Below are 16947 nucleotides of genomic sequence, written 5' to 3' on the forward strand. Positions count from 1 at the left end.
ACCTTTAGGTGAATTCAGTAGTGGGCCTCTTCGTCTTGCCTGTCTGCTGTGCAGGGAGTCCTTTGTGGAGTCATTGTTGTTCAATTAGTTGTAAATTCCAGGTGAGCTTTACAGAGGCTCACCTCACGCTGCCATTTTGATGACGTCACTCTCCCCCCACTATTGACAGATAATTTTTGACAAAGAAGCAAAAAACATACAATGGAGAAAAGACAGCCTCCTCAATAAATGGTGCTGGGAGAATTGGTTAGCTACGTGCAGAAGAATGAAACTAGACTGCTATCTGTCACCATGTACCAAAATTAATTCAAAATCGATCAAAGACTTAAGCATAAGACCTGACACAATAAAGTGCATACAATAAAACATAGGTACTAAACTTAGGGACCTTGGGTTCAAAGAGCATTTTATGAATTTAACTCCAAAGGCAACGTAAGTAAAAGCTAAAATAAACCAATGGGACTATATGAAACTTAAAAGCTTCTGCACAGCTAAATAAACCATCAACAAAATAAAGAGGCACACAACTGAATGGAGAAGATTTTTGCTAACAGTGCCTCCGGTAAGGGGCTAATATACAAACTGTACAAGGAACTCATGCAACTCAACAACAAAAAAACAAACAACCCAATTGAAAAATGGGCAGATGACCTGAAGAGACATTTCTCCAAAGAGGACATACAAATGGCAAATAGACATATGAAAAAATGCTCAACATCACTAATCATCAGAGAAATGCAAATCAAAACCACAATGAGATATTACCTAACCCCAGTCAGAATAGCTATCATCAACAAGACAAATAGTAACAAGTGTTGGAGAGGCTGTGGAGAAAAAGGAACCCTCATACACTGTTGCTGAGAATGCAGACCGGTGCAGCCATTATGGAAGGCAGTGTGGAGGTTCCTCAAAAAATTATGAATAGAATTGCCATATGACCCAGCAATCCCTCTCCTGGGTATCTACCCAAAAGATCTGAAAAAATTTATACATAAAGACACATGTGCTCCAATGTTCACTGCAGCTTTGTTTACGGTGGCCAAGACATGGAAACAACCAAAATGTCCTTCGATAGATGAATGGATAAAGAAGTTGTGGTATATATACACAAGGGAATACTATTCGGTGGTAAGAAAAAATGATATAGGAACATTTGTGACAATATGGATGGATCTTGAGAGTATAATGCTAAGCAAAATATGAGAGACAGGAAAAACAGAGAACCATATGATTTCTCTGATATGTGGTATATAAACCAAAAACAAGAAAAGAGCAAGACAAACAAATGAGAAACAAAACTCATAGACACAGACAATAGTTTAGTGGTTGCCAGAGGGTAAGGGGGGAGGGGGTTGGGAGATGAGGGTAAGGGGGATCAAATATATGGTGATGGAAGGAGAACTGACTCTGGGTGGTGAACACACAATGGGATATTTAGATGATGCAATACAGAATTGTACACCTGATATCTATGTAATTTTACTAACAATTGTCACCCCAATATATTTTAAAAAAAAGCCCAAAGACACAGCTGAGTAAGAGAGGAATATGTTCCTAGGATCTATCAACAAATTTATTCAAGCAGTTTTAGATTTATTGCAGCTTGCCTGGAGTTCATGGAGTCCACATGACCTGCCTGAAGTTTACCGGAATCCTGAGGGTGTCTGAGGATCTAAAAGGGCCTGATAGGAATTCTCTACTTCAAGCATGGCCTAGAAAGACACTAATTGAATCCACTGAACCGGAAGTCTGAAACTTGACTTGCCTAGGAGAGGACCAAATTCCAGAGGTGGGAAAGTGGGTGTCATGCACTGTCTCTGGTCCCGCTCCCCACATAAAAATGCAGGATATGGTGAAGCCAAAAAGGAACACCAACAGAGCCATGGATGTGGGGTTCATACCACTATATTCTTGCTGGTGGGAAGCAGAAGCCTCACCATCCATAACCTGCTGTCCACTTCTCTGCCAACCAACCAACCCCTTGCTAGCGGCAATCCACACTTGCTAGCTCAGCCATGGCAGTTATATCAGTGGCCAATGACTAACTAGATACAGCTGATAACCATCTACTATCCGAGCCAGCACGTTTCCACGTGAGGTTGAGAGCCTCAAAACTGCTCTCTGGGACTCTGTCCCCACAGTGGGGTATTTATTTTATCAATGTTCATCCAATAGCCACTCTTGTTTCATCAGAGCTTTACTTTTCTCCATTAGCTAACTACCAGGGACAGTAACAGTCACTTTGGTTTGATAAATCTTATGATCTTTTAGTAGAAATACAATTCTATTTTATACTCTCACCTACATTTTATTCATGAAAGTATAAAATATCTCTGAACAATGGTACAAAATTAAATTGACACTATTGAAATGAATAAGATTAAAATTAAACAACATGTTTGAAGTTATATACAAACCTGAATACTCCATGACCTCCTCAGGGGATTTGCCCTCCACCTCTCGAGCTATATTATCAATGTCATCTCTTCCATACTTCTCATTAGCTTTAATAAACTGGTTAAAATCTCGCTTAGTCCAGTTTGTGAATCCCTGTGGAAAAAAAAAATAAACATCATCAATCAAGGTTAAATTAACAACTCTATTATTACTTCTATACAATGATACATTAAAACAGTTTAAAAGATTTAAAATGTTCCTCCTTTTAAAACCCCAGGTTTTTTACGTTGGAATCAAAAGTTGAATGAGCGTTATTCATAAAAATAACTGCTTTTCTATCATGAAGAGAATGTACTTCTCTCCAAGTACTAAAAACTGATTTATAGGTCTTAAACCAAAAAAAAAAAAAAAGTGCTAAAATCTTGTGTCGTTTTTAATTGCATATTTTATAGATGCCTACATTAAAATACAAAAGTATTAAAGTGCTACTATAAATGCTGAAGTCCTGATATTCCAGAACTTCATATTTTTGTGTATTTTTAAATTATTTTTCATTTTCTATTACAGTTGACATTCAATATTATTTTATATTAGTTTCAGGGGCACAGTATAGTGGTTAGACATTTATATAATTCACAAAATGGTCCCCTGATTAGTGTAGTACCCACCTGGCACTATACATATCTGTTCCCATGTAAATTAAGGGAGGAATGTGGATACATTAAATCAAAAAACAAGCATGGAGGAAAAAAAGAATGCAGAAGAAAAATTTTGTAGCTCTTTATATCATTTCAAATACATAAGTAATTTCAAATAAGTAATTTCTGTTCAAAACTGTATTCACAAATAGAATTTCTATAAACAGAATTTTATTGGGCTTACTCAATTTCTTTACTAAAACATAGACCAGTTTAACCAACCATTGTTTTTAAACTCTTTTGGTTATTAGCATGTCTGTGAAGTCACAAAACCAAGAATTTGTTTTCTACTCATTTCTCAACCCACATAAATGTGATACCCTCAATATTGCACAACTCTATCCCTACACTTTAGTTGATGAAGATTTCAGATGACCCCACATATTGTTCTTTTGTACTGCCATGAGTTCTTAATCATGGATATATGGTCAATTAATTTATGACAAATAAGTCAAGAACACAGAATGGGAAAAGGACAGTCTCTTAAACAAATGATGTTGGGAAAACTGGACAACCACAAGCAAAAGAATGAAACTGGACCACCATCTTACATCATATACAAAAATTTTCTCAAAAAGAATTAGACTTGAACGTAAGTCCTGAAACCAAAAACTCCTAGAACACATAAGTAATAAGCTCCTTGACATAGGTCTTGGAAATGATTTTTTTGAATCTGACACCAAAAGCAAAAGGAACAAAATCAAAAATAAACAAGTGGGACTACATGAAAATATAAAGCTTTTGCACAGCAAAGGAAACCATCAACAAAACCAAAAGGCAACCTACTGAATGGGAAAAAAAAATTGAAAGTCATATATTTGATAAGGAGCTAATATCCAAAATATATAGAGAACTCATACAACTCAACACCAAAAAAAAAATCCTCTAACCTATGTAACTTTACTAACCATTGTCACCCCAATAAATTTTAATTTAAAAAAAATCCGATTAAAAAATGGGCAGAAGATCTATATAGACATTTTTTCTAAAGAAGACATATAAAGGGCCAACACGTACATGAAAATATGCTCAGTATCTTTAATCATCAGGGAAATGCAAATCAAAACCATAAGGAGATATCACCTCACACCTGTTAGGATGGCTATTATCAAAAAGACTAGAAATAAGTGTTGGCAAGGATGTGAAAAAAAGGGAACCTTGTGCAATGTTAATACGAGTGCAAATTCATGGAGCCACCACAGAAAACAGTATGGAGGTTACTCAAAAATTTACAAGTAGAACTATCACATGATCCAGCAATTCTACTTCTGAATGTTTATCTGAAAAAAATGAAAACACTCATTCGAAAAGACTTATGCACCCCTATGTTCACTGCAGCACTATTTATAATAGCAAAAATATGGAAACAATCTAAGTATCCATCTATGGATGAATGGACAAGTTAATTGTGACACACACAGATTATTATTCAACCATAAAAGAATGAAATCTTGCCATTTGCGACAACATGGATGGACCCTAAGGGCATTATGCTAAGTGAAGTAAGTCAGAGAAAGATAAATACTATACATGGAATCTTAAAAACAACAACAACAAAAAAAACTAAGCTCATAGATACAGAGAGCAGTGGTGGTTGCCAGGGGAAAGGTGGGGAGTAGGAGAAATGGGTGAACTGTATTTGGGGTGTTATTTTTTTCAGTTTAAATAAATTGAAGGTTTTTTTAAAAAACAATTATTTAGGGCAGCAGATAAAGATGATTATAGGTGAATTAAACTAGTAGGAGAGGCAAAAATTTTGATTTTACTTGTAATTACAAACTAAAGCAATTTCTCATTTGAGACTGTATATTCACAATATATTGTACATTCACAATATACTGCAAGCCACGTAGTATTCTAATACCATAACTTTATTTTTGTGTTCAGGAAATAAATTATGAAAATAAAAGATGAATATTTAAATATTTTATTCTGTGGTAAGTCTCAATATTCAGCCAACTGCAATTATTTTTCAAACTACACTTTATGACTTCCAGGCATTTGGCTCAAAAACTTCTGAATACAATTTATAAAAATTCATGCAATAAAATTACATGTTATAACAAAGAAAAGACCTATTTAATAAAAAAGATATAAAAACTACCTTTCAATAATTAATGTGGAAAATTTCCTAGCAATGTGCCATGCATATTTTTCAAAAGAATTTGCTGAATAAATAAATCTTGCTGGTAACTTTCTATAATAAGGTGGTATCATACAGTACACATTTTTGTTTATTATTTTGCAAGGGTATTTAGTGCTATAACTTTTTCATCTTCTACAGGTTACTTTGTAAGTATGACAGTCATAAAACTCATTAAAGCAACAATAACTAGAAAGTATTAATATTTTGTCCAAATGGAAATGTTCCCGATTTAGAAAGTATTAGCTTTTAATTATACAATGATCACCTTAAAATGTCTTAGAAATCTCTCATCATTGTATTAAAGTTCTTTCCAAGAAAGGATGACACGCATTTTGACAATTATGAAATTATTCCATAAATAAAAGATTAGTAGAACATAATTTCAGAACACTATTCATATCACTCAAAAAATCAATTTAAATTTTCAAGAATATGCTAGTAATTATTGTCTATCAGGATTCATGTGAATTAACTGACCTAATTATAATTGATAAAATACATGTCTTCTTTCTAATAATTGACACCTACATTTTTCATTTTTGTCTTTTCTAGTATTTCCAAAAGGGTATAGTATGTGAAAGAGATAAAAAAAATAGGGATATTTGGTCTAAACATATACAAAATATCTCTATGTTTTGTTAATGTGTCCAATCAGAGTACTGGGCCCATACAATAAGAAGTAAGTGATCCATATTTTCTTTTTTCTATTGGTTGACCAGAAGTAATTCAGCTATTTAAAATATTTTACTTGTGTGAGAAGTTTTTCCTTTTCTTCAGTCTCTTCTGGTGTGAGAGGTTCAGCTCCATCAATCTTTTTTTGTTCCTCTCTTTGAGCCACAGCTGGATTTGGCATATCAGGATTCCTTGGGACCTATAAATCAAGAGATAACTTATGAGTAAACTGTTGGGAAAAATTAATTAAGGGTGTATATACATGCATCAATCTTTAGATTTATTCCAACAGTAAACAATATAACGTCATACCAGAATGATACATGATCCTCTCTACATTCCCACTACCATGATATTACCAAAATAAAAACCTTAAGTGTGCCACTTAGTATTTTAGAGTTAAAACCCAATGCTAAAGGCCACATTACATTCTAGAGTTAGTTATACTGTAAAACAAAATGTATCTTTTAATATTGTAATACATGGCAATAACAATTATATCATTAACCTCAATACCAACATTATACAATAAATTCTCAAGCCCAGAAGAAACAAAAAGTTTGGAAGTACAAAAAGAGCCCATATTCATCCAGCAATATAGACCAGGGTAGAGAAGTGGCAATGCACCCGAAGACTGCATCCACTGCTCTGATCAGTTCATTGTGAAAAAGGAAAGGAATGCTTTTATTGCCTGCCAGGGTATGGAAAGAGACAGAGCATCTTCACATAAAATGCAAAAAGTCTAGAAATGATGGGATAATAGAGAAGCAAAAGATAATAATAGATTGTGTGTGAATGTGTCAGTGTGAGTGTGAGTGTGAGTGTGTGTGTGTGTTTGTGTTTGTGTGTAGCAGAGCACACAAACAGCTGTGAGGAGATCCACAATCAAGGGAAAAAGACTACAGTAGCAATGGTCAACAGATGTCATAAATAGTGTTCTGGGTACAGAGTTGCAAATACACTCTCAACTAAGAGGAAAAGAGTTTAACTCCAAAAGAATGAGGACAGAAACTTAGCTCTCCAAAGAAGCAGTCAGTCACCTATATCTCAAAAATGTAGCCCCAGGGCCCTCGGTTTATTACAGTGAACACAGACAACCAGTACAGTTCAGCAATATGGAGCAGCATTCATTGTATGGAGTGACAAACTAAATCACTCAGTCCAAAGCCTCACAATATTTCTATGTGCATCTACAGTGATGATGCAGCACACTGATTGAAAAAGGCAGGTACATAATGTTTGTAGTACATTTTATTGTATGCCATTACACATGAAAAGGGTTGACAGTAAGCCTTCCACTGTTTGGAATGCACACCTATCATAAATGACTCATTCCCTAAGGGAATCACATGGTTTTAGTACAATGTAATTATAACATATATTATAGTACATTTTTCTAATTTTGATATATATTTCATAGAGTTTGAAACTGTATCATTGTAACTTAAAATAAATATTTTTAAAACTATTATATTCAACAGTTGTTTAAATATAAAACCTACTAACTGGGCATTAAAAAGAAATACTGAAAAAAAACAGATTAATTTGTAGTCAACATCAGAAAATCAAATTACGAAGTATTCACTAAATGTCTACTACCATATGTCCATAGCACTATAATAGGTATTCATTGAAATATAAAAGATGTAGTGGACATGACCCTTACCCACAGGGAGCTCACAACCTAGTTGTGGTATTTTGAGCTGTACCTTAAGAAACTGAAGGATTTGAAGATATGGAGAGGAGGGAAAGAGTATTCTAGGCTGGAGCACTACAAGCAAAAACAAAGGAAGAAATGTACATGAATGAGCACATATGGTTTATTCTGAGAAGGGATAAGACACAAGGCCAGGTGGAGACAGATTTAGAGCGCCTTTTGAAACTACACAGCAGACAACAGACAGCCATTGGAGACTTTTGAACAAGGGAATAAAGTGTCAAAACATAAATTTTTCACCCTTTAGGCCTTCTGATACATGGATTAAAGTGGGGAAGTGACCAGCGGCAAGAGAACCAGCTAAACTATTGTAATCTAGAAATGAGGTATGATCACCTAGCCTAGGATAATGGCAAATGGAAATGGAAAAGAAGGCAAAATTTAAAAATGAAACGTAGTTCAGTGATAAGCATGATTAAAAATAACTTTTTTCAATGGCTAAATTCAGTTTATAAATTACAGGATCACCATCAATTCCATTCCTAACTATTCATCCAAGGAAATAAAAACAAATCTTTACAAAGATTTTTACACAAATGTTCACAGCTGCTTTATTCGTAATAGCCAAAAACCAGAAAACAGGACAGATATCCATCAACAAGAGAATGGATAAGCAAACTGTACTATATCTTTACAATGGAACAGTACTCACCAACTAAAAAAAGAACTACTTAACAATGGGACAACATGAATGAATCTCAAAAACAGTATGCTAAGTAAAAGAAGCCTTACACATAGTGTATGATTCAACTTATGTGAAATTCTAGAAAAAAAAATACTAATCTATGGAGAAAAATAATAGCTGAACAGTAGTTATGTCTGGGGAGTGGTTATGGGGATTGACTGAGAAGAGGTACTCTCTGGGGTGACAGTCATGTTTTGCATCTTTATAGGGGTTTTTAGTTATGTAGGTGTAACCATTTGTCAAAATACATCAATTGATACACTTAAGATTTATACATTTCACTGTACGTACATTTTACCTTGAAAAAGAATCAAATGATATTGAACTCTGGCTAACAATATGCATGTTGAAGTGTTTCTGGGTGAAATATACTTATGTCTACAACTGTGAAACGGATGAAAAAATAAGATGGATATCCATTTGACAGAAGGTTAGAGAATACAACAAATAGGCGATAAACCAAATACAGTAAAATATAAATTGGAAAATACATATGGTGTGTATATGGGTTTTCAGTGTACAATTATTTCAGCCTTTTTTGTATGTATGCTTAAAAACAATTACAGACATCACTTTAAAAGTTTAATACACTCCTTAAATTATTGGTATGTGAAATGATTTTGCCTTCAAATTTCAACTGAGAAAAATACCTTTAATCTTAAAATACTTCTCTATCAAATAACTTCAAAATTCTATGTCTAAGAAATCATATTTTAACAAAATGAAGTTATCTGATAAGCATCTAAATTTATGACAGAAATTGGATAAAATACACAAAATAAACTCTATGCCTATGGAGATATCCCCAATACTAAAGCTTTCCCTCTTGAACATTAATATAAGCAAAATCAGAATATTATGTCATATGATTAAATATTAGGATGCACTACAGACTACTTCCACATCCACTGGTCATATTTTTTAATACAGCAAAACTTCAGAATGACTTCATCAATGTCACGTTTACTATTTTAATTCTAGAAATTACTCAAATACATAGTTGCTAAAAATTTTTAGAATTAGATAATGGCTTTAAATTCCAGTATCTCATCCTACAAAACAATCTCCTTCTTAACATTCATCATTTGTAAAAGGTATGCATTTCTCACCTCATGAGATTCTTATCAGCATTAAGCTTCCTGGAGTGATTTCAAAGTGGTATATAAGAATTAAGCACAGGGCCGGCCCGGTGGCTCAGGCGGTTAGAGCTCCATGCTCCTAACTCCGAAGGCTGCTGGTTCGATTCCCACATGGGCCAGTGGGCTCTCAACCACAAGGTTGCCAGTTCAATTCCTCGAGTCCCGCAAGGGATGGTGGGTAGTGCCCCCTGCAACTAAGATTGAACACGGCACCTTGAGCTGAGCTGCCTCCCGAATGGCTCAGTTGGTTGGAGCGCAGGCTCTCAACCACAAGGTTGCCAGTTCAATTCCTTGACTCCCACAAGGGATGGTGGGCAGCGCCCCCTGCAACTAAAAAATTGAACATGGCACCTTGAGCTGAGCTGCCGCTGAGCTCCCAAATGGCTCAGTTGGTTGGAGCATGTCCTCTCAACCACAAGGTTGCCAGTTCGACTCCCGCAAGGGATGGTGGGCTGCGCCCCCTGCAACTACCAACGGCAACTGGACCTGGAGCTGAGCTGCGCCCTCCACAACTAAGGCTGAAAGGACAACCTGACTTGGAAAAAGTCCTGGAAGTACACACTGTTCCCAATAAAGTCCTGTTCCCCTTCCCCAATTAAAAAAAAAAAAAAAAAAACCTTTAAAAAAGCAACAAAAAAGAATTAAGTACACAGATTTCCAGTCAAGATGGCATAGTAGGTTGTCTTTCAGGGTGTGATGCAGGGTCTCTAGTCCCGCTCCCCACATAAGAATGCAGGACATGGTGAGGCCAAAAAGGAGCACCCACGGAGCCATAGATAGGGGAGTCATACTACTATATTGTCACTGGCAACTGGGTTGGAAACACAGGAAGCAGGAGCCACACTATCTGCAACCTGCCGTCCACTTCTCTGACAACCAAACTCACGTGCTAACTGCAATCCGTTCTTGCTAGCTCAGCCACCAACTTCTTGCTAGCCCCCATTTTTTCTGCTAGCGTAGCCACAGCAGTTATATTAGTGGCTTACCTCATGTCACGACTACATCAAAATTACAACTAAACTATACAACCACCATCATTGAGAATCACCTGAAATCTTGCTGAACCAAAGCCCTACAATGAAGGATATACAGAAGAAGCCACCTCGAGAATGGTAGGAGGGGCAGAGACACCAAACAGGCTGGTTCCACACTCACGTGTGACCATTAAAAGTCAGGAGGAATATCTCAGCTGTGGAGGTCCCACCTCGGAGGAGGGGTCCCAGCCCACCAGGCTCCCAATCCAGGGTTCCAGTGCCAGGAAAAAGAAGTCCCCACAACCTCTAGCTGTGAAAACCAGCAAAGACTATGGCTGAGTGAGGCTGGATGGAGGGCGGCTGGAGTCCCAGGCATTCCTCTTAAAGGGCCTATGCATGGACTTACTTGCTGATGGACTCACTCGCTCTGAGCTCCAGTGTTAGGGCAGGAACTCAAAAGGTGCCAGGGACATTTGGGGAGGAACTGAATTATCTGGCTTAGGGCGAGGGATTAAGGAACAGATTTCTCCCGGATGGTGGTGCTGACCAAAGCCATTGTTTCTTTGTTGAGCCCTACCTACTCCTAGTATACAGACACAGGGAGCAGCCATACCTGAGTCTCCATCAATCTGGCTAACTCCAGTCATCCATCCTCCCAGGTGATTCCCTAAGACCCTGTGTCGTGCGGGGTGTCATGCGGGGTCTCAGCTCCCGCTCCCCACACAAGAACATGGTGAGGCCAAAAAGGAACACTCACACAGCCATAGATAGGGGAGTCATACCACTATATTCTCGCTGGCGGCTGGGTTGGAGACACAGGAAGCAGGAGCCACACGATCCGCAACCCGCCGTTCACTTCTCTGCCAACCAACCAACTTGTTAGCTGCAACCTGCCGTGCTAACTGCAATCCATGCTTGCTAGCTCAGCCACCATCTTATTGCTAGCCCCCATTTTCTGCTTGCATAGCCACTGCAGTTATATTAGTGGCCACTGGCTCACTGGTTACAGCTGACGACCACTAGCCACAGCTGATGGCAATCCAATCACAGTTGATGGCCATTTACTACCTGAGCCAGTACCTTTCCACGTGAGGGCGAGAGCCTGGAAAGTGCACTCCTGGCTCTGTCCCCACACCCTGTCCCACCCAACTTTCAGGCACATCCAAGCTGCTTCCAGTGGCTTTTCCATACAAATGACCTGTCTTGGCCCATGCTGCAGACTTTCCAAAATTTTCTCAAACGGTCACAAAACCCAAGCAAGCAAAATCTGGATTCGGTGTGTCCCATACCTCTTGCTGAGCAGCTCCAAACCCGGCACTAGCAGCATCCAGCCTCAGTCCATGGCTTGGCTTCTCGAGGCACCTCCATGCCCAGCATGGGTAGCAGCCATTTGCAAATTGCTCTGTGGCTCATGCCACATGGCCCCATGCAGGGCACAGGCTGCAGCTGAAACTGTCCTGTGGCTGGGCCCTCCCAGGAAGGAAGCTGTGGGACTGGCAGGCCCAGAGGCCAGCTTTGGATGGAGGTGGAGCATCACCCAGCCACCTCCAAGGACAACACACCCAAAAGGTACACTGGGCAGGCACCAGAACCCTGCTAAAGTGAATCCCGTTCTATAGGGTCAGCCCCTGCACAAGAGCTCCTCCACTGTAGTCAAGGCCAGTCCTTACAACCAGTCAACCCAAAGGTCAATCCCTCTCACTGATGTGTGAACAGCAACCAAGTCTCCACTTGGAAGGCACATACAACCCACACAAGCGACACACCTGGAACACCCAGCTCTGGTGAACAGGGAGACTGTGCCACTGAAACCCACAGCACACTTACTACATAAGGCCACTCTACTAAGACCACAAGGCATAGCAGTCCTACCTAATACATAGAAACAAACACAGGGAAGCAGCCAAAATGGGGAGACAAAGAAATATGACCCAAATCAAAGAACATAACAAAGCTCCAGAAAAAGAACCAAGCAAAATGGAGACAAGTAACCTACCAGAGGCAAAGTTCCAAACACTGATTCTTAGAATGCTCAATGATCTCAGGAAGAACTTCAACAAAGAGATAGGAAACATAAAAATGGAGATAGAAAACATAAAAAAAAGAACCAATCACAAATGAAGAACATAACAATTGAAAAGGATACATTATAGGGAATCAACAGATTAGATGAAGGAGAGAATCAAGTCAGCGATTCAGAAGGTAGAAAACACCCAAACAGAACAGCAAAAGGAAAAAAAGAATCCAAATAAATGAGGATAGTTTAAGGGGCCTCTGGCACAACCTCAAGCACACCAACATTCGCATCATAGAGGTACCAGAAGGAGAAGAGAAAGCGCAAGGAATTGAAAACCTATTTAAAGAAATAATGACAGAAAACTCCCCTTACCTGGTGAAAGAAATATACATAGAAGCCCAGGAAGCACAGAAAGTCTCAAACAAGATGAACTGAAAGAGGCCCACACCAAGACATATTATAATTAAAATGCCAAAGTTGAAAGACAAAGAGAGAATCCTAAAAGCAGCAAGAAAAAGGCAACTATTTACTTATAAGGGAGCTCCCATAAGGTTATCAGCTGATTTCTCAACAGATACTTCACAGGCCAGAGGAGACTGACACAAGATATTCAAAGTGATGAAAAGCAAGGACCTACAAAGATTCCTCTACCCAGCAAAGCTATCATTTAGAATCAAAGGACATATAATGAGCTTCCCAGACAAGAAAAAGCTAAAGGAGTTCATCACCACCAACCCAGTATTAAAAGTAATGTTATAGAGACTTCCGGAAAAATGGCGGCGTGAGGTGAGCCTCTGTAAAGCTGTAAAGCTCCCCTGGAATATACAACGAATCGAACAACAAAAACTCCACAAAGGACTCCCTGCACAGCACACAGGCAACACGAAGAGGCCCACTACCGACTGAAATCACCTACAGGTGGGAGATTCGCGCGAGTGGAGGGAGGAGGAAAGGGAGAAGTGCGCGGAGACGGAGACGCGCGGGCGGAGGACGCAGACCCAGCTCAGTGCTCCGAGCTCGCTGCTTCCCGGAACTACCGCAGCTGCGGGAGAGGGAAGAACTCGGACTGCTAGGGCTCCGCCAGGGCTCCACAGGGCTGAGGGGACAGCATATAACACGGCTGAACCCAACGCTCACGGCAGAGACCTCGGAGAAAAGACTGAGGGAAAAAGGCTGAAAACGGTGGTTTAAGCCCGCACTGCCGAGCAGAGAACGGAGCCTTAGGCACTGAGACTAGCCGCCCCCTCCCTCCCCTCCCAGAGCTCGCCCCGCCCCCACCTGCCCGGTGCTAGAAGCGAAACAGTAGCAGTGTCAGATCAAAACAACAGAAAATTTGCTGTTTTGAGAACTGTGGACTGCAAACACAATTTCACAGCCCAACTAGTTCCAGCAAAGGGGAGAGAGCTGTGGAAGCAGGACCGGCTGTGGTGGTGGTCGCCGCCATTGCTCTGGGCCACCTCTCACAACTCACCCCGCCTCTGACCCCACCTATCTGGGCGGATCCCTGCAGGAGTAAACAGAACTGCTGAAACATACGGGCTCTGAATCAGGAGCTGGAAGAGCTTTGGAACATCAAAGCTCTCCGCATACCCACCGGGACACTGCGCCCTGTGACCTAGACGAACTATTAACAGAGGAGAAGCCCGTCTCCCAGGGAATCCCCCCATTGTGTGAGAAGTTGGAATAGTGCACAGAAAACATAGCACTACTGTGTGGGAGAAGGAAAATAAGTTGCAGTTGGAGAAATAATAAAACATTCTACCAACAAGTACTGGCAAACAAAAGAAAGACCGCTTCCTATCAACCTGTTGCAGAAGTCACTCCTGTAGATGTCTAGGAAGAGAAATAGTAAACCAGTGATCGCCATGAATAACCAAGGCAACAAGATACTAAGAAAGAAAGTGAAAAATCTCCAGAGAAGGCACTTAAAGATACAGAAATATGTGACTTAAATGACAGAGAATTCAAGATTGCAGTTCTGAAAAAACTCAACGAGATACAAGAAAACACAGATAGGCAGTTAAAGGAACTCAGAAACTCAATCAAAGAACAGCATGAGCATTTTACGAAAGAGATTGAAATCGTTAAAAAGAACCAAATAGAATTTCTGGAGATTAAGAACTCAATAGAAGAAATTAAGAATGAAATAACCAGCTTAGGTAGTAGAGTTGACCAGATGGAGGAAAGAATCAGTGACATCGAAGATAGAAACCTGGAAATGACACAGAGAGAAGAAGAAAGAGACTTGAGACTTAAAAGAAATGAAAGAACTTACAAGAACTTTCTGACTCCATCAGAAAGAGCAATATAAGAATAATGGGCATACCAGAAGGAGAAGAAAGAGAGAAGGAACAGAGAATATATTCAAACAAATTGTCGATGAGAACTTCCCAAATTTGTGGACAGAACTGGACCCTCGAATCCAAGAAGCAAATAGAACACCTAGTTACCTCAATCCCAACAGGCCTTCTCCAAGGCACATTGTATTGAAGCTGTCTAAAATCAACGACAAAGAAAGAATCCTCAAGGCAGCCAGGGAAAAGAAGACGGTAACTTACAAAGGAAAGCCCATTAGATTATCATCAGATTTTTCAGCAGAAACTCTACAAGCCAGGAGGGAGTGGAACCAAATATTCAAACTATTGAAAGAGAGAAATCATGAGCCAAGAATAATATATCCAGCAAAGATATCCTTTAGATATGAAGGAGGAATAAAGACCTTTCCAGACATACAGAAGCTGAGGGAATTTTCTAATACACGACCTGCACTACAAGAAATACTAAAGGAGGCTATTCGACCACCATCAACAGGGACAATTTGTGGCAACCAAAACTCAAAAAGGGGAGAGTAAAGGCCTGAACCGAATATGGAATGGAGAAAGTAAGCGTTGAAGAAAATGGAATACTCTAAATATCAAACTTTCTTTTTTTACATAAACTTAAGGGTAACCACTCAAAATAAATCCAGAATTGATATATATACTGAAAAAAAAGAAGAAACAGAAACATCATAGAATACCACCACACACAAATAATAGACAACAACAAAAAAAAAAAGAAACAATGGAGACACAGCCTTACCAGAAAACTAAAGATAGAATGACAGGAAATCCTCACATATCAATAATCACCCTAAATGTAAATGGACTGAACTCACCAATAAAAAAAACAGAGTAGCAGATTGGATCAAAAAAAAAAAAACACCACCATATGCTGTCTCCAAGAGACACATCAGCTACAAGGACACAAGCATAGACAAAGTGAAAAAGGGTGGAAATTGACACTCCAAAAAAATGGTACCCAGAAAAAATCAGGTGTAGCCATAATGATCAGATGAAAAACAGACTTCAAGGAAAAAAATAACAAGAGACAAAGATGGACATTTCATAATGGTGAAGGGACTGTACAACAAAAGAGAATAACAGTCAGTCATATTTATGCCCCCCCCCAGGGAGCACACACCAATACACCAAAGCAACTAACAACAGACTAAAGGGAAAAATTTGAAAAAACAACATTTATAGGGGGGACTTAAACATCATCATGACAGCTATGGGATAGATCATCAAAACAAAAAATAAATAAATAAATAGCCCCCTAAATGACACATTAGATGATGGACATATAATTGACATTTATAGAGCACTTTCATAAAAAAACATCAGATATACATTTTTTTCTAGTGTTACAAACATTCTCTCAAATATACCATATATATTGGGGACAAAAATCAGTCTCAAAAAATTTAAAGATTGAAAAAATATACCCATGCATATCTCTGATCACAAGGCTTTGATTGGATATATCAACTAAAAAAAAAAAGGAAAAAAACACAAATACATGGAGATTAACAAACATACTTTAAAGAAGGACTGGGTCAAAGAAGAAATTAGAGGAGAGATCAAAAGATACATAGAAACAAATGACAATGAAAATACATCCTACCAAAATTTTTGGGATGCAGCGAAAGCAGTTTTAAGAGGGAAATTTATCTCATTACAGGCCTATCTCAAGAAACAAGAAAACTCCCAAATAAATAACCTCATGTTACACCTTAAAGAACTAGAAAAAGAAGAACAAGTAAAACCCAAGGTCAGCAGAAGAAAGGAAATAATAAAAATTAGAGCAGAACTAAATGAAATAGAGAACAAAAAGACAATAGAAAAATTAATGTGACAAAGAGCTGGTTCTTTGAAAAGATTAACAAAATTGACAAACCCTTGGCTAGACTTACTAAGATAAAAGAGAGAAGACACTGATTAACAAAATCAGAAACGTAAAAGGGAAGTTATCACGGACACCACAGAAATACAAAGGATCATCCAAGAATACTATGAAGGACTATATGCCACCAAATTCAACAACCTAGAAGAAATGGACAAGTTCTTAGAAACATATAGCCTTCCAAGGCTGAACCATGAAGAACTGGAAAATCTAAACAGACCGATCACCAGTAACTAAATTGAATCAGTCATCCAAAACCTTCCCAAAAGCAAAAGTCC

At 38.6% G+C, this 16947-nt stretch overlaps 1 protein-coding gene across 8 annotated transcripts in view; it reads right to left on the minus strand.

Moving 5' to 3' along the window:
* SMARCA1 (SNF2 related chromatin remodeling ATPase 1) overlaps positions 1-16947 on the minus strand; it is a 127132-nt gene that overhangs the window by 47638 nt on the left and 62547 nt on the right. For all 8 annotated transcript variants that reach the window (XM_019719815.2, XM_019719814.2, XM_019719817.2 and 5 more), the window contains 2 exons: positions 5990-6112; positions 2418-2550 (listed from right to left, as the gene is read on the minus strand). In XM_019719815.2, coding sequence (XP_019575374.2) covers positions 2418-2550; positions 5990-6112 — 256 coding nt within the window. The remainder of the gene's footprint in view (positions 1-2417; positions 2551-5989; positions 6113-16947) is intronic.

Source organism: Rhinolophus sinicus, chromosome X (assembly GCF_036562045.2).
Source record: "Rhinolophus sinicus isolate RSC01 chromosome X, ASM3656204v1, whole genome shotgun sequence".
Classification (NCBI taxonomy): Eukaryota; Metazoa; Chordata; class Mammalia; order Chiroptera; family Rhinolophidae; genus Rhinolophus; species Rhinolophus sinicus.